The sequence below is a fragment of the Poecilia mexicana genome, unplaced genomic scaffold, assembly GCF_051168715.1.
Source record: "Poecilia mexicana isolate PSO_F unplaced genomic scaffold, ASM5116871v1 scaffold_1, whole genome shotgun sequence".
NCBI lineage: Eukaryota > Metazoa > Chordata > Actinopteri > Cyprinodontiformes > Poeciliidae > Poecilia > Poecilia mexicana.
The window spans coordinates 24,264,077-24,291,391 of record NW_028263370.1 but is presented as its reverse complement, the minus strand read 5'-3'; the positions used below and the strand labels follow the sequence as shown (position 1 = coordinate 24,291,391).

General features: G+C 39.2%; 2 protein-coding genes across 4 annotated transcripts; both read left to right on the top strand.

The window, feature by feature from the left end:
• The first annotated feature begins 114 nt into the window (after positions 1-114).
• LOC148161231 (uncharacterized) lies at positions 115-15,761 on the top strand. Of its 3 annotated transcripts, none has more exons than XR_015763548.1 (4): positions 115-206; positions 13,897-14,205; positions 14,331-14,465; positions 14,619-15,761. XR_015763548.1 is itself a non-coding variant. In XM_088006818.1 (4 exons), exons 1-4 carry the CDS (start codon positions 8,261-8,263, stop codon positions 14,642-14,644), a joined length of 510 nt encoding a protein of 169 aa, XP_087862944.1. In that variant the 5' UTR covers positions 7,469-8,260; the 3' UTR covers positions 14,645-15,761. The 3 variants fall into 3 exon arrangements, 2 of the variants coding, with proteins under 2 accessions (XP_087862944.1, XP_087862945.1); XM_088006818.1 differs by lacking the exon at positions 115-206 and adding an exon at positions 7,469-8,294 and having other exon boundaries at positions 14,331-14,471; XM_088006819.1 differs by lacking the exon at positions 115-206 and adding an exon at positions 7,487-8,294.
• A 7,132-nt stretch (positions 15,762-22,893) lies between these two features.
• On the top strand, positions 22,894-26,818 carry LOC148161230 (uncharacterized). Its single transcript, XM_088006817.1, has 4 exons — positions 22,894-23,042; positions 24,668-25,009; positions 25,593-25,730; positions 26,558-26,818. The coding sequence occupies exons 1-4, from the start codon at positions 22,964-22,966 to the stop codon at positions 26,596-26,598; spliced, it is 600 nt and encodes a 199-aa protein (XP_087862943.1). The 5' UTR covers positions 22,894-22,963; the 3' UTR covers positions 26,599-26,818.
• Positions 26,819-27,315: the final 497 nt, after the last annotated feature.

Below are 27,315 nucleotides of genomic sequence, written 5' to 3'. Positions count from 1 at the left end.
CTTCTGGGAAGTCTGTGTTTTCAGAGCAGCGTTGAAGTTTTTCCTTCTAAGTGTCTTTGAGTCTCTAAAGGCAGACCAGAGCCGTTCAGCTGCTGGGCTGATCCTCCATAGAGGAAATATTTTTAGCTCCACCCTCAGGTCCTGTTCCTCAGGTTTCTGTTTGTCAGAGTTTGTTTTCCACTCAGCAGAACAAGATCTCTCTGCAGGTAGGAGCGTCTGCATGCAGTTTACTCAGTGAAAATGTGACTTTCTGTGACATTTGGTGCTGTGATAAATGTTGTGTGTGCAGAGCTGGACCCAGCTCTCATTCCTGCAGTTTGTTTTCAGATCTGTCAGTTTGCCAGGAGTTCAGCTGATCCGATTCGCTGCAGGAACAGAACTCAGAGCTGAAGCTGCTGGTTTTGCATTCATGCAAACAAAAACAAAAAAAACCCAGATTTGAATGTTTGATGGAGGAATTCTTGATGATTCTAAGTTTGTTGATCTGACTTTAATGTTTTGAGCTGCAGAAATGAGTTTCCCAATCTGTGGTTTGAAGTTGATGTTCCTGGTTTTACTTCTTGTTTACTTGCTGCAGGAAACTGAGTTGGACTTCAGACTTTGTTTTTCTCATTTGCTGAACGAACCTCTTGTTGTTGCTGAGCTGCTCTGGCTTTGGTTCAAACCTGCATGAAAGAGAAAGTGTCAGAGTTCCAGGGATGGGAACATAAGATCAGGTTTTATTCCTGCAGAAGGTTTTATGTTTACATGTTGCTCTGCTGCAACAGGTTTTCCAGGTTTAAATTTGTGTTTCTACCTGCATGTTGTCTGACAGGTTGGATGTTTTATTTCTTCTTTTTATCAGGAGATTTTGCTTCTGTTTGCAGAGTTCTGTTAAACTCTTCTCAGCTTTTTATTAATTTATTTTATGCATTGTATCTTGTTGGAAATATATTAACGTTTGAGAAGTTTTATGTCACTGATTTTTATTTTTTTCAGAGATCTGCTTGATTCTGTCTTGGAAAACAGGAAATTTATTTTCTTACACAATCATTGTCTCTATTCCTCTTTACTGTCAGTTTTGTTTATACATTAGAGAAGGAAATTCCTGTCACTAGATGGCGCTGTTGTCACTGAATGTTCATGCACAGTAATGCATCTTTACTGTGGCGATTCATTACCACATGAATGGTGAAAACATTCATGTTTTTCACTGGAAGATAAATTAAGTCATAATTACCACCAGGTAATGTTTCTCATTTTTCTACTTATTAATAGTAAATCTGATAAATCCCAGATGAACTCCTGGGTGAAGTGAATCTGCTTCAGTAGCTATTAAATGTGTTTCATGTAACTGGGGAAACAGCGACATGAAACACTGTTAGGTTTCCTAACAGTGTAGGAATGAGGTGACCTTTGACCTTTGACGACCACTGGAAACTTCTGTGTTGAATTATTTTGATATCGGCACAATCAAACATTTTTGCCTCTCACATATTGACACATATTCTGTTTGATTTGAAGGAGATGATGAGCCATTCACTAGATGTTTTTCCATATTTATCCAGCAGATGGCGCCGTTGTGTAGCTTTAAAGAGGTTCTGTGAAATAAGCTTCAAACTGTAAAGAATCTGAACGAACCGTTTAATGCTGACAGGAAACAGAAAACGTTCAGAGGAGTGAAAACCTTCCGGCCTGTCATTCCAGACATTCAGTGGAAATGATCCAGGTTCAGTGGATCGTTTCCCGTCACCAGAACAACGTGACAGGATCACAAACAGCAGCACTTCCCTGATTATACACTTTAAATAACTGTTCATTTAAATTCACTTCCATTTGGATTTTCATTCCTTACTTACTACATATTTTCTCTTTTTAGCTCACATAATTGTAAGCCAAAAATGGATGGATTATCATTATTATTATTATTATTATTATTATTATTATTATTATTATTATTATTATTATTATTATTATTATTATTATTATTATTATTATTATAACTAGTAGTAGTAGTAGTAGTAAGTCTAAATAAGTGACGAAATGACATGACGAAAACATTCAGAGCAGTTAGATCAGTGAGCCACTAGATGGCGCCATTGTTTAATCTCAAAATAATCTCCGTCAGTTTATTTCTTAATTTGGTCGTAATATTAATTTAAAGGCATAAAGAAGAGCATCCTGTAATTTCATGTTTTATGGAAAGATTAATATTTTCAAGAAAACTCCAGTTTTGTTTTCTGGGTTTATTTATGTGCTGCTCTGTGTCTTTACGTCATAAAAGAGGTCAGGAGATGAAGGTCAATTAGAGGACAGAGCATTGAAACTCGTTAATGGGCTGAATGGACCAATTAAAGGAAAAGGAGCTTTATCCACCTTAAAAAGTTACATTGTTTTCTTACAATAAACTCATCTCACTTTGTAGGAACATAAAAAATGAAAACAGAGTGAGGATGCCTCACAGCGTCACCATTCAGTTCAAAGGTCAGAGAGGCAGGCGGCCATTTTGATTCATAAAAACGAACGGAGCTGACTGTCACGTTTTACTTTCATCTAAATTCCCCAAAGAAGCAAAGCTTCGTCAAGCCCTTTTCAGGATCTATAATAAAGTTTTATTTAAGTTACAGGATGATGTGAAGTTGGAATCTGACCGACTGATAAATGTTGGGAGTAAAACACCTCAGATCATTTCTGATCCCAAACAGATCTCCAGATTCCTGAAGATTCCCGGCTGAAATCCTTCCTCACCTTAAAAACTAAAATAGATTTTTAGTATTTTTAGCTCTTTGTGTTTATCTATATAGGTGAACCATAAATAGATTAACACATGAACTATGAATGAATGGATGAATGACTGTAGAGTAAAACATTTAGAGGCTTTCAGATTTCATTCATCAGGTTCAGGGATTCATCAGAAAAAACCCAGTAATAAATAAATTCTCAGTCGTTTCTTTATTTGGCTGATTTTCACTCACAGCCAAACTATTAGAAAACAGACGGCAGTAAATATTTATATTATTTTATCAGCACATAATCTATAGAAATAATCAATGTTCAAATTAAGATACGAAACTAAATTAACGAAAATCAAAGTATAACTATAAAACAAACTTTAAAGTTGTTTTTCATTAATTGTAGAATTGTGCTAAATATAAATAAATCCATAGGAAAAAAATATATAAAAAATAAAATTATATAATAATTAATCTTAAAAAGAAACCAAATTTACATCAAATAAAACAAGTTTTTCTGTTTGAAAACAAAGTTATGTTTGAGTTTTAGATTAAATTCATACAAATGTTTTCATAGAAACATCTGGAAAGTCAGATTTACGGTAATCTGATCTGAAAATATGAAAAAGTCAGATTAATGTTTCTGAAACTAAAAATCCAGAAATCTACTGAGGCTCATAGAAAAATATGAAACAAAACAGAAAAAATGAAGAAAAATGAAATTTAGAGAAAAAGAGGAAACATTAAATACATTCAATGTGTTTCTGTGATTAATTAAATTTCTAATTCTCCAAAATTACGTTTAAAATAATAAGAAGCTTCATGTAAAAAGAGACATCAGTGAGTTGATCATCACCATTAGATTCTCTGTACCAGATTATAATCTGAGATTATTCACATCTGCAAACCTGTGACAGATTACAAAACAACAAAACTGAATACGACACACACACACGCACACACAGAGACAGACAGACAGACAGACACACACACACACACACACACGCACACACAGAGACAGACAGACAGACAGACAGACAGACACACACACACACACACACACACACACACACACACACACACACACACACACACGCACACACCCCGACAGAAACACACACACACACACACACACAGACACACACACGGTTATACAGAACCGCATCACCCTCTCAGCTCCTTCGCTAACAAACGTTTCAGCAGTAAAAACGTTTCTAAACTCGTCTCCTCTCTGTTTCTCAGCTGCTTTCAGTTCAGATTTATTCTTACACTGAAGTTTTTCTGCTGAGTCATTCATCCTAAATGTTTCTCTTGTTTTTTCCTCCTGAGAAGCTCAAATCAAAATGGCTGCAGGGTGCAGCCATTTTGCAGCAGGTGATGCTAACCTGTACATGCTAACGCTAACAGGCTGCAGCTTTAAGGCTTTTCAGTGGAAACTGTTTGTTTATCAGATCTGCTTCTGACTAAAGTCACTTTCCTCTATTTGCTTTAAAGTTTTTTGGTTTTGATCATTGAAACTAATTTCAGTTCCTCGTTTTCAATAGAAGCACAAAATTCATCTGCAAATTTAGGAGTTTTGTTTCTGATGTTTTATTATCATTTTATTAACTTTCAGCTGAGCTACAGAGAATAAATGAAAAATGTAAGAGAAAAACAGTGAGAAATGATCTAATGTTGCATCAGAGCATTAATGAGACACAACATTCCTCATGCTCATAATTTGTCCTGTTATGTTTTTTTCTGTTCCTCACTTTGTTTTCATGCTCCTTAATTTGAGCTGTAGAAAAATTTTCAATATTCAAACCCAAATAAATGTAAACTGTTTTATCTCAGTAATAAAAGCATTAAAGTCTATTATTTTTTATTTTGTTAAAGATCTGTCAGGTGGAATGATTCATTTTTAAATCATATCTTAAACATCTCTGTGTTTAAGTATTAATATAGTTTCATAGTGAAATAATCTGAGGAGAAGATGCCAACACTCGCTGCTCCTCTGGGATTAAACCGTCACCGTAGCAACGACAAACCATAACAACTCAGAAGTTGGGATGATTTAGATCTGAGACCCAAAGCCAGTCAGAGATGAACTAAATGAGGGTTGGCCTGACCTCCAGGTTTGACCAGGATGAGATGAGATGAGATGAGACGAGATGAAATGAGATGAGATGAGATGAGATGAGACCAGACCAGGAGACGGACGGCCTGGTGGTCAGACGCTCCTGAACTGAAATGTTATCAAAGGTTAAAGTCGTTTCTGAGAAGTTAAACCTGAGGAAGAGATGCAACATGTTTTAATCATGTAAAATACAGGAAAAAGATTCATGTTTGTTAAAATGTTTTAGTTAAAATTCAGACATTTTAAATGAAAACCACATGTGGTGAGTTTTTAATGAGTGTTGATGAAACCATGATTTATTAACCATTTCACTGCTGCAGGGTGTGAATGATCAGGTTAGTATTTTCATCTATAAATGAAATTAATCTGCAGAAACATATTTATAAAACTAGAAAAGTGAGTTAATTCAACAGACTGATGAGCAGAGCTAAAGCTGTAATGGAATATTAATAAATATAATCCAACTTCTTACAAAAAGAGGAAAGAAACTTCTGGTCATTAAAGCTCAGACTGAAACGAGTTGATTCGACCCGGTCCATTTGGCTCCAGAACACATCAGAACCAGAAGGAGAAGGAGATAATCCAGGAAATAATCTGACTGTAAACTTCTCTGATCCGGTTCTGGTTGTTCTGCTTCCTGGACTTTCTCTAAGTAACAGGAGGAATGGTTTCCACCCTCTGAGCTTCAGGAAGCTGCTGAAATGTGAAAGTTTTCCTTTTCCTCTGCAGCTGCAGCGTTTCCTCATCTTAACCTTCTAGAAATACGACGAGGCTTTTAAATCCGTCTGCAGTTTAATCTGAAGGATCTGGAGACAAAAACATGAAAGCCAGAAGAATACAAACTTTTCTCACCATAACTAAATACTTTTCTGTTTTTCTTCATTACATGTGAACAAATGTTGCCAGAAACAGTCACAGTCAGAAACAGTCATCTCTACAGGAGCAGCTTACTCTGACTCTCTGTGACTCACAGGAAGTCACACGACTCCAGCGGCTCCTCAGCTGCCATCTTGTTTGCTTTCATTGTTTCTCAGTCAGAAGCTTTAAACCCAGAACTCAGATCTGCCTGCAGCTCATCTGAGATGTGTCCAGGTCAAACTGGTTTTAACTGGTTCAGGGCTGAAGTAGCTGGAGACCGACCAGCTCTAAATGATGAGCAGCAGCGATGAGCAGCAGCAATGAGCTGCATGCTGCAGCGATGAGCTGCATGCTGCAGCCGTCTCCCTCTGCATCGTTTCTCTGCTGGTTTACAGAACAAACGTTTCTGCTCCTCTGGTCACATTGTGACACATTTTCCATGTTAATTCAAAAGAACTGATTCTGTTTCAAACGGAGGATGTTTAAGATGATAAATAATGTGCATCACATGGTGTTAGACATCACTTATTTATTTTCTATTATTCCATACAGACTTATGTAATAAAGCTCAAACTGTAAAAAAGGAAAACAGTAACTGTTGGAATGAATCAGTTTAATTTGAAAATTACAACCATTTGTCACAGAATCACTGTTTTCTAAAAATATTAACTTTGCAGCAAAAAGGGAGAGGAGAGTTTGAAGAAGTTCTTCTAACTTCCTGTTTTAAACTTTCCTGTTTCTGTTGGATCTTCAGGTCAGCAGGCCGTCGGTCTCTGATTCAGTTCAGATTCAAACTTTTAATGAGAATAAATGCCAACAGAAAGTTTAATGATGACAAACCAGTTTCAGCAGCAGAGCTTCCAGAGCTGCAGCCTGGTGATCTGCTGGATTATCAAACATTTAGTCTGGAAACCAGCGCAGGATCTGGCTGATCCCGATCACTTTGTCTGAAATGTTGCTAATGATGGGAAGAAAGTCGCTGGTTCAGAGTTTTGTTCCAGTTTAGGACGTTTTTTAGGACAGATTCCTCTGGTTGTATATAAAAAGCTCAGAGGAGGAATAAAGCAGTAAATATTACCATCCTGTGGACGAAGCATAAAATCTGCTGGGGGAGTTTGGATTGTTCCTCATCGTTTGTGTTTAGTTGGGATTCGTTTCCTCTGAGGCAGAAACAAAATGACTCACGTTCTTTTCTCCGGATGAGTGGAAATGAAGTTTTCATATCTCACCGTGTGTTTTTATCCTTTATCATCACAATAACACTTTTTATACTCTGTCACACTTTCACCGCCCTGCTTACAATTCCTGTTAACATTTAACAGGAATGTTAAAGTCTCAATAATCAGCTGCTGCCAAATGTGGCTCATTAAGTTAAGGGTGTAAATACTTTTTCACCCACCTGGTTTGGATTGACAATCGTCTGAAAACTGATTTTAGTTTTTACTAAAAACGTTATTATTTTTAAAACCAGGTTATTATTTATTTAATATTAACTTGATTTTAATATTTATTTGATGATGTGAAACATTTAGAGAAAAAGAAAAGGGTGTAAATACTTTTTCACAGCTCATATTATTTTACATAGATTTATACCTCGATACTTTATTCCTACTTCAGATCAATTTTCACTATTATAGTTGCAAAGTAAATTATTATTATTATTATTATTATTATTATTATTATTATTATTATTAATGGATTACATGGAGTTAATTGCAGATAAAGTCTGTTTTACAAACTGCCCTCAAACATTTGGAAGGAAATGAAACGCCACAGGATTTTTTTCACTTTGTAGATGTGAACATTTGGTCTCTTTAATTTCTTCTATAAGTTTGAAGGTTTGTCCTGAAAAGTAACTCTTTGTTCTGGAGAATCCTTTAACCGGATCGTTTGGTCCAACAGCCTGGAGCTCGAATCCAACCACACAATCATTCCTGTTTCAGTCCGCAGCGTCTCAGCGGCCCGATGCCTCGGGCTGCAGGAGAGGAACTGGAGCCTAAAGGCCGATGAGTCACTGAGGGGAGGAAATGCTGGTCCTTTACCTTCAGCTACATTTAGAAATGATCAGATATTTAAACACTTTCCATAAATCTGACTGACTGACTGAAGCGTCTTGAGATGACGACGTGTTCTGAACTGGCAGAATATAAATAAACTGGGATGAACTGAATCTTCCTGTTAGTTTTCTCCTTCCTCAGCCGCCTCCAGATGAGCCACAGTTGGAATTAAACACCTTATTGTGGCTCAGATGTTTAAAATGAAGGATCAGATGTGAAATGTGAACTGGGACCAGAATGGATCTGTGTTTTTGTTTGTATATGACAGTTTTTGGAAAATAAAAAAAAAGTTTTTAAAAAGTCCTTCAGTATAAAAATTAGTGTTTAAGTGAATTTACTGTATCTGTTCAGCCCTTTTGTCCAGTTGTTGTCCCTGTAAAGTGCAGAAACAGAAGGTCTCAGGTTCTGGTTCTGGTTCTGGTTGGCTGGGACAGGAACAGATCGGCAGGGTGTGTCTGCCTTCATGTCAGCCTCTCTGAGTCTCTCTCACGTTTCCTCCCCCGTCGCTGACAGACGACATGCTCTCCACGGTTCTCCTCATGGCAGCCGCCTGTAAGTACTCTGACCCTCAGGAAGGTCTTACATCTGGCTGTGAGGTCAGCAGGTTCAGGGGTCAGGAGGGGTCAGGTGGAGGGTAAGTTGCAGAAGAGGATGCAGAGGTTTGGTTTCACTGACAGGTTAATGCTAATGCTAACAGTCAGAGCAGCTTTCTGTCTGTGAGGTTTTCATGTCTCTGGGTTGTTTTGAGGTTTGTTTGTTATTCTGTTCCTTCCTTTGATTAGACCATCCTCATTTGTGTTTTACTTCACCTCAGGCCTTAGTTTATGATTAATTTGTGTATTTAGTGTGCGGTTATTATTTTATGATAGACTTTATTTCCTAAACCCCAGTGTCACTTTCTCTCCTCTCACCTGTAACCTGTTAGTCCACCATCCAGCTCCAGCAATCACTCCCAGTTTCTATTCTCTCATTCCTCCTGGGAAATCCTGTTAAATTTTGTTGCTTTCCTGGTTTATCCTGTTAGTTTTTCTTCTGTTTTCCTGTTTTTGTTCTGCTCTGGCTCCCTGTTATTTTTTAAAGCTTTTAGTTCATCATTTTGTTGAACACTCTTCATCTGCAAGCTGCCTCTCTGTATTTGGGTCCAGTCTAAAACAAACTGATTCCTGATTCTGTTTGTTATGGACGAACTTTGTTTCAATTACAAAATAAAACGGCTGGTGAAACATAATGCTAGAGCTTCTTCTGATCCAGGGAGTTGTGGATTAAAAAGGGTTTTTCCTTCCTGCTGTTGGTTAAGAGCAAACCTCAGTCTCACACTGTGGGAGGGGAGTGAGGAGGTCAGGGGTCACAGTCACCTACAAAATACACAAGTACTTGAGAATCTGTCTAAAAGCACTTCTATTTTTATAGCTCAGAAACAAATATCTCCTGACATCCTGTAACGGAGGGAACCGTCTTAGTGCCACACAGAAGCAACATTCACACTTTGGACTCCAGCCAAGCAGGAAACAAATCTAAGGATCTGGACTTTTGACAAACGATTACCGTATTTTCCAGTGCGCCTTATAATCTGGAGATTATTGGTCCGGCGCCCCCCTAGGGGGCGCGCCCCACAGTTTGGGAACCTCTGATCTGGTGGATGCATAACGTAACTCCAGCCTCTACTGTAGCGTCTATTCTATTTTTCCTTATAATGCGGAAAATACGGTAGTAGTTAAAGTTGCAGCTTTAACTACCATTGGAACTGAAGCTCCTTAGTGACGTGTTCAGGTTTGAGCTGAATCTTCCCCCAGGTGGAGACGTGAACCTGTTCTTCCACTCAGGAAGCCCTTCCTCGCCAAACGTAACGATTTGGAGCTCATCACCAGAATGACGTCATCATGTGGACTTCATTAACAGGACAAACTGTTTTCATGGATATTATATCCATCCAGGATATTTATGATTGCTGGATGTTCACGAAACTTTCATCAAGATGAATTGGAGTCAAAGCTTCAGAGCTGATTTTTTATGTGAAACCCAGAAGTTTGGAAACAAACAGGAAATAGTTGATTTTCTGAGTATTTGGGAATATTCAGCTAAAAGCTACATCACTTCCTGTTGTTACTTAGCTTCTTCCTACATAGTTTTTTCCCCCTTAAACTGTAAAAAGCTTCTTTGCACAATGTGATGTAAAGATTACATTAAATGTCAGTTTCCTGCTTCGCTGCAGAGCTTCTTTCTTTATCTGCTGACCGTTTGAAAATCAGGGATGATTTTTAGTTGCTGTGGTTTCTTCAAAACGTTTCCTAGATTTTGGCCCAGTGGCTCCCTGGTCGCTAAGAGGAAAGTCAGTTTTTCCTCTCCTGTTGGAGGAGTAAAGTTTATTTCTGATTCTCTCTCCTCTTGTTGTGTTTTAGGTTTTATTTATCTTTATTTCTGTGAATTTGATTTTCATTCCTGGATATTATTGCTCCTCTTCCCCAGGTATCTGCAGGAGAAGTGACAGTTTTTGTCCCAGTAAGTTTTGTCACTGGTGCTGCTTGTGGTTTTCCTTACGGACAGATGAAGGTCTGGTCAGCGGCTCTGTGTGTGTCTGCTGGTCTGATCTCTGCGTCAGTGTGTTGTTCAGGGTCAACCCCCTGATAATGAACTATTCCTGAATAAATTACTAGATCTTAATTTTGAGCAGCGTGTGGGAATGGGAGTTTCTGGACCTGCTCGTGTCCAAACTGCAGCCTGAGTCCAGAACCAGAGGAAAACATGGAGGACAGATGAGCCTGTGAACCAAAACATTATGTTTAATAAAAGATTTCAGTTTAACTTAATTCTCATCAACCTGTTTGCACTCAATCTAAACAGACGACTTGAAGTAAAAATAATAAAAATAAATATTATTTTAGTTGATTCAGTGGAAAAAAGTAAAATATTTGAAAGTGTTTTGGATTGTAAAGGGTTAAAGCTTAAAGCCCAGGACATGCCCAGACATTACCCCACAAGCAAACTGAGGAGGAAGTTTTGAAGTTTTGCACAACTGATTTTTGTGGTGAAAAATAAAATATTGCAGGTTAACAAACAAAACGCTGCTGCTGATGTAGGCAGACCCGAAAGTAGTGTTGAGAAAATAAATTTAAAATAAGCTAGTTTTAAAACTTAACATGTCTTGATCCAAATACCTTAATTGTGGTTTTGAATTTACTAATGTATTCTGACTTTTTGACCTTTATGTTACCTGTAGTCACAGCAGATGGTTTGCTAGGATCGTTTGAATTGCCTTTAGTCTGTGTGGGAAAACAATCAGGAGAAGTTCCAGCTTTTCACACTCATCTGTGAAAAGCCGTAAACACAGCAGGGGTTTTAGGCTTCAGATAGAGGGTCAGAGATAGCTCCTGGTTGGAGGAGCAAAGATACGCCTTATTTGAATAAATTAAAGATAAGAATACGCCTTTACTATAAAACTTTCTACACAGAAGTAACAGATCAGATTTTGCTCTTGCAACTTCTCCAAAGACGTCTTTCCTTTTTGTTTGTCGTTTCCATCTTTTGTCTTTTTCTCTCTCAGGTAAATTCATGTGTTGTTTGTGTTCTGAGGTTTCTGATGTTTGTCTGGTGATAGTTTGCATCTGTCTTGAATAAATGCTGATTATTGTGACGCTGTTATCTCTGCGTGATCTCAGTCCTCGCACACAGCATTTTTCTGAACCCGGGCATAAGAGAGGATTTAACGAGTCAAAAGGTTTTTAAAGTTCAACAATTTTTCCTCTCTTAACAGTAGGCAGCTATTTTTGGGTCTGAGGTGATTGTGGAGCTGATCTGTGACACACACACGACCCAAACCTTGTCTGTGTAAACTCTCTCCTGTTTCCTGTCTGGAACAGGAAGTAAAGTCGGGTTATGTTGGTCTGATTTTACTATCCAGGATCAGAGTCAGGAGAAACAGGCTTCCTTGGTTTTTGTGTGAATTTGAACCGTTTATCTCTTCCAGTTTATGACTCCCAGCTGGTTCTGGTTTGGTGGGATTTGAAAATAGTTTCCATCTGTGATTCTCACATCCTGATTTATAGTGGATAATTTTTGTTATCCACTTTGTTCCAGTTTTACTAAATGCATTGAAATGTTTTACAGCAGAATCCAGTTTTTCTTTGGAAATCTACAGTTAAAGATTAAATGGTTTTGTTTACACCTGAGATCCGTATCTGATTGGTCCCATAATGTGTGCCGTATGGACGGGTGATCCAGTGGGTTGGTTCTGAGTCGGGTTCAGACGGATAAAAGAACTGAGTGAGGGAGCAGACGGGCTCAGTAACGCAGGAATGGTTCTGATAAACGGACCTGAAAGATGGAGGAAAACTGGATCAGAAACTTCTGCACACATGACCTTTGACCTTTCCCAACAATGACGATGGCTTCATGTTGACCTTAGATTGAACCAGAGTAATCCTTTCTACCTGAGACACCTGAGAACAGATGTCAAAGGAAAATTTCTAGTTGGTTTTTTTAAATGAATAAACTCTGGTCTTCTTTTAGACGGGATGTGTGACAGGAGATCTTGACTGAGACGTCTGGTCCCAGCCATACACACACACACACACACACACACACACACCACACACACACACACACACACACACACACACACACACACACACACACACACACACACACACACACACACACACACACACAGATAAACAGAGCTGCAGTGAGCAGCCATTCCTTAAGGGAGGAGTCATAAAAGAGGGACATGAATCACACAGCAAAGGAAGGAGATTAATCTGTTTGTTGTATTAGGAGGGAAATGCAACACACTTCTTAGCTACTATTTCTGCTGCTGGTTCTTTTGGACCTGGTTCTGGACCATTGAGGCTGTGATGGCATCTTGGAGTCAGATTTTTATTCTGGTTCTGTGTTCAGTTCTGTGTAAGTAATAGCCTCTCTTACACCTTTTATGTTATTAAAAAAATAATTACTACTAAAAGCTTCTGATTTGGTTAAGTCCAGTATATTTTAAACAAGCAGAAGAAGAAACTTATTTAATTTATATGTAAAGTCTTCCAACAGTCTGTTGAATATAATACTACTAAATTATGAATGGATGGTGATTTAACCAGCTGTAGGCGCAGAAGGAGGAAGCGAATCAGAGGACAAATGAAAATCAAAGTACATCTTTCAGCTGTTGTTTTATCCTCAGTGTCTCTTTGGCTCCATGATGGTTTTCTGTTTCCTGGTGGCGTTAATATTTAAGTTTACTCATGGTATTTTTTATTTTGGTTTAATTGCATAAATATTGTCTGCAGTTCAGACACATTATTCTGTTCCATACAGACACATTTTTACCTGCACATTTTGTGGAACCTGTAGCAGATAAATATAATCTGCATCACCTTTTCTGGGCTTTACAGACGCAGGACACCGAGACGATTTTATATTGTTTAAATGTTGCACATATTTGACCAGCAGCGTCTGACATTCAATCCACGCCGCCTCCTCACCACAGCGACCCCAGATCAATTTCTTAGCATGTCGTTTCCACCTGCTCTGCTAACATGCTAAATATAGCAGCAATCTGGTTCTGGTTCATAATATGTCCCATTCCTGGTGGTCAGTTGTTACCTTTGCATATCATCTTCCCATTATGTTGAACTTTGTGATGATCAGCTGCTCTGTATGTTCATGAAGGCCGACCTGCTGGTGATTTTGTTCTGTTTGCGTCTGGATGGTAGTTCAGGGTTTTGTGTGCCGTTGAGTTTCCTCTGGTTTAAAAACGCTTGTTGCGCCTTTTTAACAGCTCAAAACCAAATACATAATAATAATACTCATATATAAAACAATGGAATGAGAAGTTGCAGGACACCGGATCTTGACTGCTCCACGGTTTTCCCTGTCTTTGAACCTGATTGGTTTACAGCCAGTCAGGTTCAGGGAAAATGAATAGCGCTTACTGATTGGCTGCTATCAAGTAGCATTGCTCCCAAGCTGCATTTCTTTTGATTCTGAAAATAAATCCTTAAAGAGGATAATTTTTTGTACATAATTTGGATTTACGTTCCACAGAAAAGTCCAAACTGGAGCCACCAGATCCTCCCCTGAAACCCATAAAGCTTTACCAGCAAGAAGAAAATATTTATTATCCTATAAATATTTGACAGAAATATTTGATATTTCTGCTTTTCAGTGACTGTTGCTGCAGCAGAAACAAATCCCCAGCCTGTGAAGGGGAAACCTGGGGAGAAAATCACTCTGGACTTTGGAGACCAAAAGCTGAAAGCGGCCGATTGGGTCGTTTGGTCCCGTGGTTCGGACAGCGCCGTCCTCGCTCGGTACATCGACAGAGATTTATTTATATTATCCAGGAGGTTCCAGCTGGATACAGACACCGGGTCGCTCACCATCCTGGACCTCAGTGTGAACGACACCGGAACCTATCAGGGCCAGAACCTGAATGGAAACACGACCCGGAGACGTTTCCACCTGACTGTTGACGGTGAGGAAACGGCGGGAAACTAAAATCCATCCGAACTACTTTGAGTTCCCAGAAGTTTCTACGTTCTGCTGATTTAAACACATATCGTGTTTCTTAAAGCAGCTTTCTGTCTGTTTCTGGTTCAGAACCGGGCCGCAGTCCAGAAACCTCTGGACCTTCAGCAGGCAGGTCCCACTGGTCCGGTGTCGCTGCTCTGCTGGTTCTGATCGTTGCTGTGCTGCTCGGTTTCTCACAGAGAACCAACCAGCTGAAGGGAAAAGGTCAGGGTTGGTCTAAGCTGCTGTTCAAACCAGACATGGTTAAATAGCAGCTTTAGTTTGGTTGAAGAATGAAATTTATCGCTTCTGCATTTTGAGCACATTTCATAAAAACATTAAAACCGGTCAGACTGAGTTATTTTCCTTTTTCCACAGATACAATCAGTGCAGAAATGGTCTGATCTGGATCTTCTGAGGACAGAAACATCTGCAGCCTCCAGCTGCGTTTCTGGAGCCGAATTTAAGGAGACATGATGCAGTGATCTGGTCATAAACGTTTAAACCTGAACAGAATCATTCCTACTAATGAAAAACCAAATGCAGATATGAAGTTTGCAGCTTGTTGATCCCTGCAGGAATCTGACAGTCGAACGGATGAGCTGCTGCTGGGGAAACCATGACGTTGCTGCTGTTTTCTCTGCTTCTAAACCAAATTATGGTTGGTTGTCATAACGGATCCATCTGGAGAAATTGACTTTACTGTTAGTTATGTTTGATCCTGTAAAGGTGACATGTCATCCTTTAAATCCCTTATTTTCATATTTAAATATTCAGCTGAAATGACTTAACTGACATGATGATCCTCCTGGAAAAGAGGATTGTGACATGTTAGCTTTAGCCTGGAGGTTTCCTTCCAGAGTTTTACACACGTTATGAAAGTGGATGGAGAAACTGAAGCAGATTTCTTTCTGCTGATTCATGACCTGATAAATCAACTGAACGCTTCAACTGTTTCCAGTTGCTGGAGATTTAATTTTTTCTCTGAATATTTAAAAGTAAGTTATGAGTTTATTTTAAAAGACTGCACAAAGTGGAGCATGTGAACAAGTTGTTCTTTAAACTGGTGAAGCTCAGCTTCTCCTCCTGAAACATTCAAACCTCCATCAGTTCTTGTTCCTGTTCTTTACTGTCAGAATTTAACCAGCAGAAACTTTAAATCTTCGTTTTGTTCTTTGTTCTCTTGAATTTGTGAGCAGATAAAGTTACACAACCATCTGAAATGTTTTATTTCTGGGATTTACCCTTAACTGTTTGAAAATATTGATTGCGTCTGAGTCTTTTTGATTTGCTATTTTCTTCTAAATGCGTTAAAATATCTCACAAATATGGTTTGTTTTTCCAGCAGATAATTAATGTGTTTATCATAAAGTTCAAACCCTCTGCAGTCCATCAGTTTTCCACCTTCAGTCCAGAAGTCGGAGCTGAACCAACCAGATGTTTTCCTTTCTGCATTCAGCCCTGTGCATCCAGTGTTTTTCCTGTCTTGCAGTATAACACAATAAAACCTGGTTGATTTTCCATCTGTTCTGCATGTCTTCTTTGATTCTTTGCTCCGTTGTTCAGATTTCTGTCCAAGAATCTGGTTATATTTGTGTCACATAGTTGAGATCAAAGCTTCCTGCGTGCTATGATGCAATGTGTGAAGATTGTTCCAACAAATCCCCACAGCAGCCTAATAAAACCAGGGTGGCGATTCTGGAGCCTGAGTGGGAGATCAGGGACCTTTTCCAGACTCCTGAGTTTGGACCTCCAGTTATTTCCTCAGACGTAGAACCTCCTCCCACCGCCCGCCTCCACCCGCCCCGGGTTTGGACAGACCGCTGTAGAAACTGACAGACATGATTATTCTGCCTCTGATTGTTGGTTCTGGAAAGTTTCTTATTCTAAATCCTTCAAAAAAAGAGAAAAGTTCACTTAAACTGGTTGATGTCGGTTTTTATTCATGTTAAACGAAACAGAAGAACCAAAAAGTTCTGAGCTGAAGAAACTCCAGCTAAATGGAGTAAACTCAGGTTCTGTTCTATGGTTCTGTTTCACTGGTTCTGAATGCAGAACCAGGAAGTGTGTGAACTCTGCATGTCCTCAGGTCCGATCCTCCCAGTCTGCAGCAGCGTTTCATTTCTAGATGAATTCAGATCAATTGAAGCAACAAATGAGATGTTAAAGTTGATCAAACCAGAATGTCAGAACGTTGATGATGAGACATAAAGTTTCTACAGAGGAAAATGGGTCTTGTTCCCGTCAGTGACGAGATGATGATGATGATGATGATGATGGTTCAGGCAGTGAAACAGAACCAGCTGGAACCAAAGCAGGATGCTCTGATGATGAGTTTCTGTTGTCTTCTTGAAGGGTTTGAGTCGCTCCTCAGAAATCAGAGGTCACTGAGGTCACTGAGGTCACTGAGGTCACTGAGGTCAGCTGTTCCAGTTGCCTGCATGTTCAGAGCAGCAGAAACTGCAGCATAAACTGCAGCTCTAAGGCTGCAGTGGCTACAGGGTGAAAGTCCTGATCTTTCCTCACAGTGGAAGTGGGATCAACAGCTCAGCTACAAAGTGGTCGACCACTTACTGTGCATTCACACCATGTTAAGTCCAGTTTACTCCAACTCCAGTCCGCCTGTCTAGAAAGTCCAGTCCGGTTAGTTAGGTGTGAATGCTAAGCTAACTCTGGTCCGTCTACAAACCTCTGTCTCTGGTTGGTTGAAGTGAACTCTGGTTCAGTTCCAATGCTTGTGAACACCAAGCGGACCGGAGACCGCTCCAAAAGCAGGAAGTGGACTACAGCGCAGGGCATTCTGGGTAAATACAACCAAAGCTAACATGCTAGCCTAGCGCTAGCAGCAGAACAGGTTGGTTTGACTCAGAGCAGAGAGAAAGAGAACCACAGCAGCTGGAGGAGGAGCAGATGATGAAATTCTGGTTCCTGATCAAACCGAATTCACTGAACCTCTGAAGACATCAACCAGGAAGTAAAAGCTCAGATCCAGGTTGGTCTCCCAGCTGGACAGAGTCCCTCAGGCTTCAGGACAACAAAGTCAATGTTCTGCTGTGGCCATCACTGTTTGGTTTAACTTCAGAAAAAGTGGGAGTGTCTCTTTATTAACTATGTAAACTGGTTTGGACTGGAAGCAGAGGCCATTTTTCTCATACCGGAGCAGGTGGATGTATTTTTAACCATTTCTTTTGGCTTAATTAGAGAAAAACGGTCACAATTTGTGTTTGAAGAGGCGCTTCAAGGTTACAATGGATCAAAAATAACCTTCATACCATCAGTGAGGCTGGGAGGCTGGTGTGTTCATGACCCTCCTCCATCTGGGAGGAGCGGGAGGAGGGGGGGGGGAATCTCCTTCTTCTTCTTCTTCTTCTTCTTCTTTTGGTTTTTACGGCAGCTTGCATCCGTTTATGTTGCATTACTGCCCTCTATTGACTCCTATCAACTATGCCTCAAATTCTCTCAAATAACCCAGTATTCTTTAAAAAACGAAATACCTTCTTTTTCCCCTCACTATTACTCAGCTGAAAGATCACCTTCTCAAATTCCAATTCCCTATTAACACCTAGTTCCCCTTTTAATAATCTTCTTTGGCTTGCATATTTCCCACATTTAATCAAAACGTGTTCCACTGTCTCTACCTCCTCACACCATCTACATAAACCAGTGAGGTGTTTCCCCATCTTAAAAAGATTCCCATTTAAGAAACTATGCCCGGTTCTTAATCTATTTATGATTATCTCTTCCCTCCTGTTTATTCCTCTACTCCTTTCTACTTTGACTGTATTTTGAATCCTAAATAAGTGTCTTCGCTTTATTTCATTTTTCCACCTAACTTCCCATATTTCCTTGCTTTCTTTCCAGATTATACTTTTCCCTTCTGATTTGGATAATTTAACTTTCATATTAATATCATCATTTTTGATCGCCTCCTTAGCCAGCCTATCTGCTCTTTCATTCCCTGGAACACCTACATGAGCAGGAGTCCACAATAATATAACATTTTTATTTTGTTCACATAACCTATGATGAACCATCATAATCTCATATAAAATATTTTGATGATTTTTTGTACGTCCCTTTCCGATACTTGTTAATGCAGATAGAGAGTCACTACAAACTATTATTTTATTCCTATTACTTTCTTCCACCCACTCTAAAGCTACTAAAATAGCACAGAGTTCTACTGCAAATACACTCAAATAATCAGATGTTCTTTTTGAAATATAAATTTTTAATTCAGGAATCACTACAGCTATACTGGTTGCTTCACTTTGAGGTTCTTTCGACCCATCAGTATAAATTTGCAAATAGTCATTATATTTATTCTGCATATGATTATAAAATTCTTGGTAAATATCTAGCGTGTTCCTTTTCTTAATATGTGTAAGTGATCTGTCTACATTAATATATTGCCAAGTCCATGTAGGTCTCATAGGCCACAATACAGTTGGACTAAATTCCTTACTATGTACATTAAAAATTTTTGCTTTGTCATCCCCAACCCACCCAAAGCTATCAATTTGTTTCTTTCCTCTTTCCCAACACTTTTCTAATACTTTCTTAACCGGATGATCTGAATCATGTCCTTTTAAACTTATCCAATAATTAACCATTAGCTGCTGTCTTCTAATGCATAATGGCATTTCCCCTGACTCTACTTGTAAAGCACAGATTGGTGTCGATTTAACTGCCCCTAAACAAATTCTCATTGCTCTGGCTTGAATAACATCTAACTTTTCTAACCTGGTTTTGGCTGCTGATCCATACACCACACTCCCGTAATCTATTCTTGACCTAATTAGTGACACATATATATTTTTTAGTGAATCAAAACTTGCACCCCATGTCATTCCTGCTAAACACCTCATAATGTTTAAAACTTTTTTACTTTTCTCTACAATATGTTCAATGTGATTTCCCCAAGTTAGTTTCTTATCAAAAACTACCCCCAAAAACCGAAACCAATCAACCCTTTCTAACTCTTTCCCATATAAATACACCTTTTTATCAACCCCTATTTTTTTATTTGTGAAAAACATTACTTTTGTCTTTCCTATAGAAAATTTAAAACCCCACTTTACCCCCCAATTACTCACTTTATCTATTCCTTCCTGGAGTTTAACAGTAAGATGTTCCACATTTCTTCCCCTTTTCCATAATGCTCCATCATCAGCAAACAGTGACTTACCAAAACTGCTAGATAATTCTTTAAAAATGTCATTAATCATGACTGAAAATAGAGTTGGACTTACCACACTTCCTTGTGGGGTTCCATTTTCTACTTTACATAATTCCGAAACATGATATCCTATTTTAACTTGAATATTTCTATCCTGCAAAAAATCCCATATCCAATTAAACATATTACCTCTTACACCTATCTGGTGTAATTTAATCATTAACCCTTCCCTCCATAACATATCATATGCTTTCTCCACATCAAAAAACACAGCAACAACAGTTTCCTTATTAACCTGAGCTTTCCTAATATCATCCTCTAAACATAACATAGGATCTATCGTTTCTCTCCCTCTACGGAAGCCACTCTGATAAGGAGCAATTAAATGTTTTGACTCTAAATATTGTGTCAATCTCTCATTCACCATCCTTTCCATCAGTTTACACAAATTAGATGTTAAAGCTATTGGTCTGTAATTTCCAGGGTTGCTATGGTCTTTCCCAGGTTTCTTCAATGGAATAATAATGGCTTCTTTCCACTTACACGGCAATCTCCCCTCCTTCCAAATCTTATTGTATAAAATTAATAATTTATTTAAAACTTCCTCACTTACATGTCTTAGCATAATATAACACACTTCATCTTTACCTGGTGCACTATTCCTAGTTCTATCTAACGCTCTTTTCAGCTCCCCAATAGAGAAAGGATAATTTATCAGATCATTATCATTCTCCTTTCTTCTTAAGATTCCATCATTTTCCTTTCTAGTTCTCTCCCTTCCCTTTATTTCATTAACTGATAAGTTTTCCCCACTATGTATCTCCACAAATGTTCTCACTAGCATATCAACCTTTTCCCTGTCAGTTACAGCTACTATAACATTTTTATTTAATATAGGATAACTCCATTCCCTTCTATCTCCTCCCATTTTTTTGATCATCCCCCAAACATCCCCTAGTTTTGTATTACTGCCAATTGTGTCACAGAAACCTCTCCAAAATTCTCTTTTTGTGCGTCTTATTGTTCTCCTTACTTTTGCTTGAGACTTTTTATATTCAATTAAATGTTGAAAATTATGAGACCTCTTAACCAATTTAAATGCTTTATTTCTTTCTCTAACTGCTTTCCTACACTCTTCATTCCACCATGGAACGGCCTTTCTCCTACTTTTCCCCGATGTTTTTGGAATAGTCGCCTCACCAGCCACTAAAATACCCTGACTAATCTCTCGGTTCATACTTTCAATACTCTGATTATTTTGAACATTTGAAATTTTCCTATCACATAATTTATAAAATTCCTCCCAATTTGCTTTCTCAAATATCCACTTTCCTCCCATCATTTCAGTATTATGCACCTGGCCCATCCTTATTTTACTAATTATAATGTAGTGATCACTACCAAATGACTTATTTTTAACTTGCCAATCACATAATGGAGCTAAACAGCTAGAAACAAATGTCAAATCTAATACAGATTCCTTACCTGAATTTATATCAATTCTTGTTTTCTTACCATTATTCAATGGTAAGATTAGATTAGATAGATTTCCTATCTAATCTGGTTTTAGATAGGAAAACCAGATTATTCCTATCTAAAAATTCTTCTAAAATTTCCCCATTACAATCTACTTTTCCACTACCCCATAATGAATGATGTGCATTAAAATCTCCACACCAAATAACATTTCCTTTCATTTCTATCTCGTCAAGTTTACTTAACTCGAGCTTTTTACAAGGATTGTAAAAATTAAGAATCAACATTACCTTCTCTTCCACCCATATTTCAGTTGCAAGATATTCTAAATCTCCTTTCCTTCCAATAATTTTATACGGAATACCTTCCTTAATCAGAGTAAGACACCCTCCCCCATTACCTTCCTCTCTATCATATCTAACTGCAATATACCCTTTTACTTTGAAATCCAACCAAGGCCTCAGCCATGTTTCCTGTATACAAATTATGTCAGGTTTTCCTTTTAATTCATAAATATACTGTTTAAAATCTTGCCCATTTGACAAAAGACTCCTTGCATTCCATTGTAAGATTGAGACTATCCTTCTTGACTTGCTTGGCTACACAGCTCTCCCCTTATGTCTTCCCACCTAATATTCTTTAAGTCTAAGCTATGGCATGCTGCCTTCACAATAATCTGAATCCTTTCCGTTTTTGATTTTACGTCCGATGTTGCATTTATAACTCCTGCGATAAAAGTCACCATTTTCTTTTTTTCCTCTTCTATTTTCATTTCAACCATTTCCATAACTTTTGAGATTATTTGCTTTTCTCCTGTTAGAGATTTCCCATTTTGTTTCTCTTTCTCAACTACTTTACACGCTTCTGCATATGTTACTTTCTGTGCTACTTTTGTTTTCTGTACAATTGTTTGTTGTTTCATTACTTCGCATCCCCAAAAGGCTACACTGTGCTCCCCTCCACAACTACAGCACTTTGGTTTGACTCCAACTCCACATTTACCATATTCATGATCTCCAGAACAACGGGCACATCTCCTTTTCCCCTTACACATTTTTGCAATATGTCCAAATTCTTGACAGTTGAAGCACCTCACTGGTTTTGGCATGTATTCCCTGACACTAAATCTTATCAAGCCAAAGAAAACCTCCCTTGGCATTTCTTTTGTTTCAAATTCCAACAACACCGTTTCTGTTTCAATCTTCTCTGCACCCCTTGTCATTCTCCGTGCTCCTTTTATTTCCTTATTTCTTTCTTTTAAATTCTCAACTAAGTCCTTCATGTTAACACTCAACGGTACTCCTGTGATAATTCCTTTGCTTTCATTATTTATTTTTTCACCCACTTTCACAACTGCTCTAATTTTGACTTTACACAACCCTCCAAGCTTTTTTGCCTTTTCAACTTGCCCTTCCGAATTACATCCAATCAAAAGATTTCCATCTCTCAGTATCTTAGCGTGTTTAATTTCCCCAATATGTGCTTTAAGTGCTTTCGTTAGTTTAAGTGGATCAATCTTCTTGACTCCTTCTCCTTCATCAAATCTTATTATAATGTTCAGGTTTAGTCTTTTTGGCGCTTCTTTTCCTTCCTCAGTTCCTTCATTATCGGTGTCTTCAGTGCTTTCCTCATTTCCTTTTTTCCTCTTTCTTTCAGCAGGACGCTGCTTCTTTCCATCCTTTCCCACCATTTCCCACTCTTTATCTTCATTCTGTCCACTCCTGACTTTCTCATCACTACAATCCATACTATAACAGTCACTTCTTTCTAAAGCCATCGTTGTCATGTTCCGACTTAAGTCGCATTTACCACCACGAGCTGCCCCTCTAGCCAGGCAGCTAGAAGTTGTCAAGTTTGTTCAACGTCCTCTCTCTTCCGCCTTCTATCCACCCAGTCGCACCAGAACACGCACAACAGTCCGACCACACCTGCCCAAAATCTCCTTATAAGGACATGTCCTTATAAGGAGTGAGGCTCTGTCCACCGCTGGCCAATCACGGCCAGTGCACGTGATGAAGTTGATGATGAGTTTTGTGTGGAAGCGTGCAGGAACCGTGCAGACTGTCTGATGGGCGCTGGGTGTGAAAACACGTCAGACTCCCTTCGCTGTTTCATCCACATGGATTGCTGGAAGGTTCTGCTTCTCTGTGAGTTTTTCGGTTCTTATTTCTGTGTCTTTGTGAATCAGGTTCGGTTCACATGTCGGCAGTTCTGTTCAGAGTTTATCGGCGTCTTTTCTGCGGAGTTTAGGAGAACTAACAGGCTGTTGGTACCGAACCAGAACAGAACCTGAAACACACCGGAGTCGGATGAAACTTCGGAAAACAAGAGAAACCTTTAAACATCTGCAGGGAGAGGGACGCGGAGTTTATGGATTTTAAATTATGATAAATGATAAACGGAAGGAGAACCCAGGAATCCAGAATGATTCAGTTCGGTTCTGTTGCATCAGCATCAGGTCGGATGAAGGAAAACCTGCAGGAGGTTTGTGTCTTTAACAAGCGGATGGAGAATCATTCAGAATCTGCGAACAGTTATGAAACTGATTAAACACGGATATTGTTGCATTTAAAGCTATTAATACATTTTATTGTAATTACAGATAATTCTCATGAGGCTCCTTTGTCAGATTAATAACCTTTAAACGCACAAAATGTTTTTAATTCTGTAATATTTTAACCTCAAACAATGTTTAAATTCACTGGAAGCAGAAAATTGTCGTAATGAATAGGAATAAATTACATCCATAATGTATGTCTTATGTTTCAGCAGGTCGTTTTAGTCACAGTGGTGTTAGAAATGAGGAGTTGCGCAGCAAAGCAGGGAGAGCAGTGATGGTGATGCTGTAACTTCCGGATGAATCACCTTTTCCTGTTCTCACGTCGTCTGCCTTGACCAACATTATTACTAGAGCAAGAGAGACAAAATGTTTCAGGATGACAGAAATGATTTTTCTAGCAGTGATTATCCGATCAGAGGATCGATCACTGATCTGATCGGATCTTAAACCTGTGGACCTTTTGAAGAACTTTGAACGGCCTTGGTGCTGAAATGTAAGAGTACTTTATTTAAAATCCTTTTATTTGAGTCTTTCTGTGTTTTCTGCCTCATTTGTCTGATGCCTTGAGTGGAGCTGAGGAGGAACAAGTTACATTTACTTCAGTAACTTAAAAAAAAAAAAAAAACTTTTTACTTTTACTTAAGTAATTTTATTATGAAGTATCAGTAAAATTTCTGGATTTTCAACCCACTGACTGAAAAACAAACATGTTTTAACCAAAAATTCACCAAACTCACACCTGCAGTTTCTGTTAAAGTTCATCAGTTTTTCTTTTGCTTGACTTTATTTTTTGTCACTTATGTGAATTATTGTCATTTTTTGTCCTTAAATTATCAAACTTTCCACTTTATATTTAGATCCACCTGATGATGTAAATATGAACTGATTGATAATTTGATCAGTTGTAAACTTTTTACCAAATACTTTTCCACTCTTGGATGACTATTTTACTTTTCCTTGAGTAACTTTCTGTTGAAGTAGTGTTCCTCGTAGTAACATGTTTGGGTTCTTTACCCTCCTGTGGCTGTGAGGCGGAAACGGACGGACTGGTTCTGTGAACTGACCGGGTTCTGTGGGGAAACTGTCTCCGTTCCCCAGGATGAACAGATCAGTGTTTAGATCCTCTGAAAGTTGATTCTGATCACCTTGTTTTAACCTGATGGAGAATCTGGAGCATTTAGTTTTTAACTCTGTGATCTGTTTGTGTTTCAGTCGCTGCAGCAGCTGCAGCAGCAGCAGCAGCAGCTGGAGCTGCAGCAGTAAATCTAACCAGGAAGGTTGGTGAGGACGTGACGTTGAGTCTGGGACACAGGCTGCTGAAACCTGGCGACCTGGTGGTCTGGTCCTACGGTCCAGAGACGGGGAAGGAAAATCGTCTCTTCGACATCGACATCGGGAATCATGGTGGATCGACCAAACAAGACCAGTTTGATCTGGATCTGACCACCGGCTCTCTGACCATTAAACATCTCTCAGCTGCAGACTCTGCAGTCTATTATGGTCAGATCATCAATGGCAACGGGACCAATCAAATCTACAACCTGATGGTGGAGGGTAAGTATCTCAGCTGGATCAGTACATGCAGGTCCTAGCAGTGCTTTGACTAGGCCAGAGATTATCTGAAACATCCGATAATCTGAGCATCTTTAAGATGATCAAAAGAGAAAAACTGAGACAAAAAATGGCAGAACAATGTTGCCATGGGAACCAGGAATGAAATCCGTTTCTCCCCAACCAGGCTGGGATTGGGGTTGATTTTTCCAACAGGCTGAAGAGCCGAAACAATGACTGTAACTCAGATCAGCAGATGACGACCTTCATCTCTCATCAACAGGAAAAACGCCTGAAACTAAAACGACAGTGAAATAAACTAAATCTGCTCAGTTCAGCCAGCCGGGTTCACACCAGATTCTCTGATAGAAAGTTTTATAGTCATCTAAACCTCCATGCAAAACGTTAAAAATGTTTTGGAGGATTTTAACTCCCAAACTTTTATAGATATTATTTAGTTTGTAGATTAAAAATCTCTTAAATTGGATTTGTAAAAATCTCAGTCAGTCCATGGATAGAAACTGAACATTTTATTAATCCTAGAAATGGAAACTCATTATAAAACCTGCTGCTGTTTGATTCACAGGGCCTGGTCCCATCCAACCCATCCAACCAACAGCTGAACCTCAACAACATGGAAAAACCTGGATCATCATCGGTGTTGTTGTTGTTGTTGTTCTCATCTGTCTCCTCATTGCTGTTATAGTGAAGAAGCAAAAATGTTGTGAGTGATAAAATTATTATTATTATTATTATTTTGATCATATTAATATTGTTTTATGGTTTACATTTCACTGCATTTGGACAAATGAAACAGTTAAATTGTGTTTCTCTGAATCCCCTTAAAGCTGAACAACATAATCCAGCGTAGAGCAGAAATCACTGAGCTAAGCTGTGTTAGCATTCTGTTAGCATTCTGTTAGCATTCTGCTAGCATTCTGCTAGCATTCTGTTAGCATTCCGTTAGCATTCTGTTAGCATTCTGTTAGCATGAAGCCTGATGATAACAGGAGTTTAAACTGTTTGAGCTGCTAAAGAACAAACTGCTCCTCCTGATCCAGGCTAAATGTTCTGGATTTCCTCCTGAAACTATCAAATTATTTGTTTATTTCAAACTTTAACATTTTACATTATGTGTTAATTTATGTGAGGCCAAAATAAAAACTTTAAAAATATATTTAAATGTTATGGTAAAAAAGCTGTGATGTTTGATTCCTCGTCCAGAGATCAGATGTTTGGATCTAAGCAGCTTAATTTAATTATTATGATGGTAAAAATCCCTGAGATGCTTTTACTTCATAAACAGAATAAACCGACGTCGCCTGAACTCATCATCACTCGTTCAGCTGGATGTTTCTCCGTCATCCTGAATCTGGAAACAGACGAGTTATTTCATCCCCATTGCAACAATTTATTAGATCAGAAGAATCTGTTTAGTGAAAACAAACTTTTCTGATTCATTGATTAAATAACATCATGTCTACCTGGTTACATATTAAGGTTTTATTTCCTGTCCTTTCTGACCGATGTTCATCTCTGTCCTCTCCTTAGGCTGCACTGATACGAATCAGACGACTGATACAATCGTCTGATTCCCAACAAAAGAAACCTTTTCTCATTCCTGCCCAACGAGCCTCAGCTGATCCAAACTGACTCCTGCCAAGAAAACCATTGAAATATTTTCAGTTCTTCCACCAACATCTCCTACCAGCAGCTGTGACAGATGTAGACAATCAGAAACTCAACAAGTTTAGTGTCTGTCATTCATTTGTTGTTCAGAATCTGGGAGTTTTCTGTTGCTCCTGATCACGGTGCTCCTTTATCCTCAGTGAGCAGAGGGACTTCAGGGGCCTCAGGGAACTCAGGGGCCTCAGGGGCCTCAGGGACCTCAGGGACCTCAGGGACCTCAGGGACTTCAGGGACTTCAGGAGCCTCAGGGGCCTCAGGGGCCTCAGGGGCCTCAGGGACTTCAGGGGCCTCAGGGACTTCAGGGACTTCAGGGACTTCAGGAGCCTCAGGGGCCTCAGGGACTTCAGGGGCCTCAGGGACTTCAGGGACTTCAGGGGCCTCAGGGGCCTCAGGGACCTCAGGGACTTCAGGGACTTCAGGAGCCTCAGGGGCCTCAGGGACTTCAGGGGCCTCAGGGACTTCAGGGACTTCAGGGGCCTCAGGGACTTCAGGAGCCTCAGGGGCCTCAGGGACTTCAGGAGCCTCAGGGGCCTCAGGGACTTCAGGGACCTCAGGGGCCTCAGGGGCCTCAGGGGCCTCAGGGACCTCAGGGGCCTCAGGGACCTCAGGGGCCTCACGGG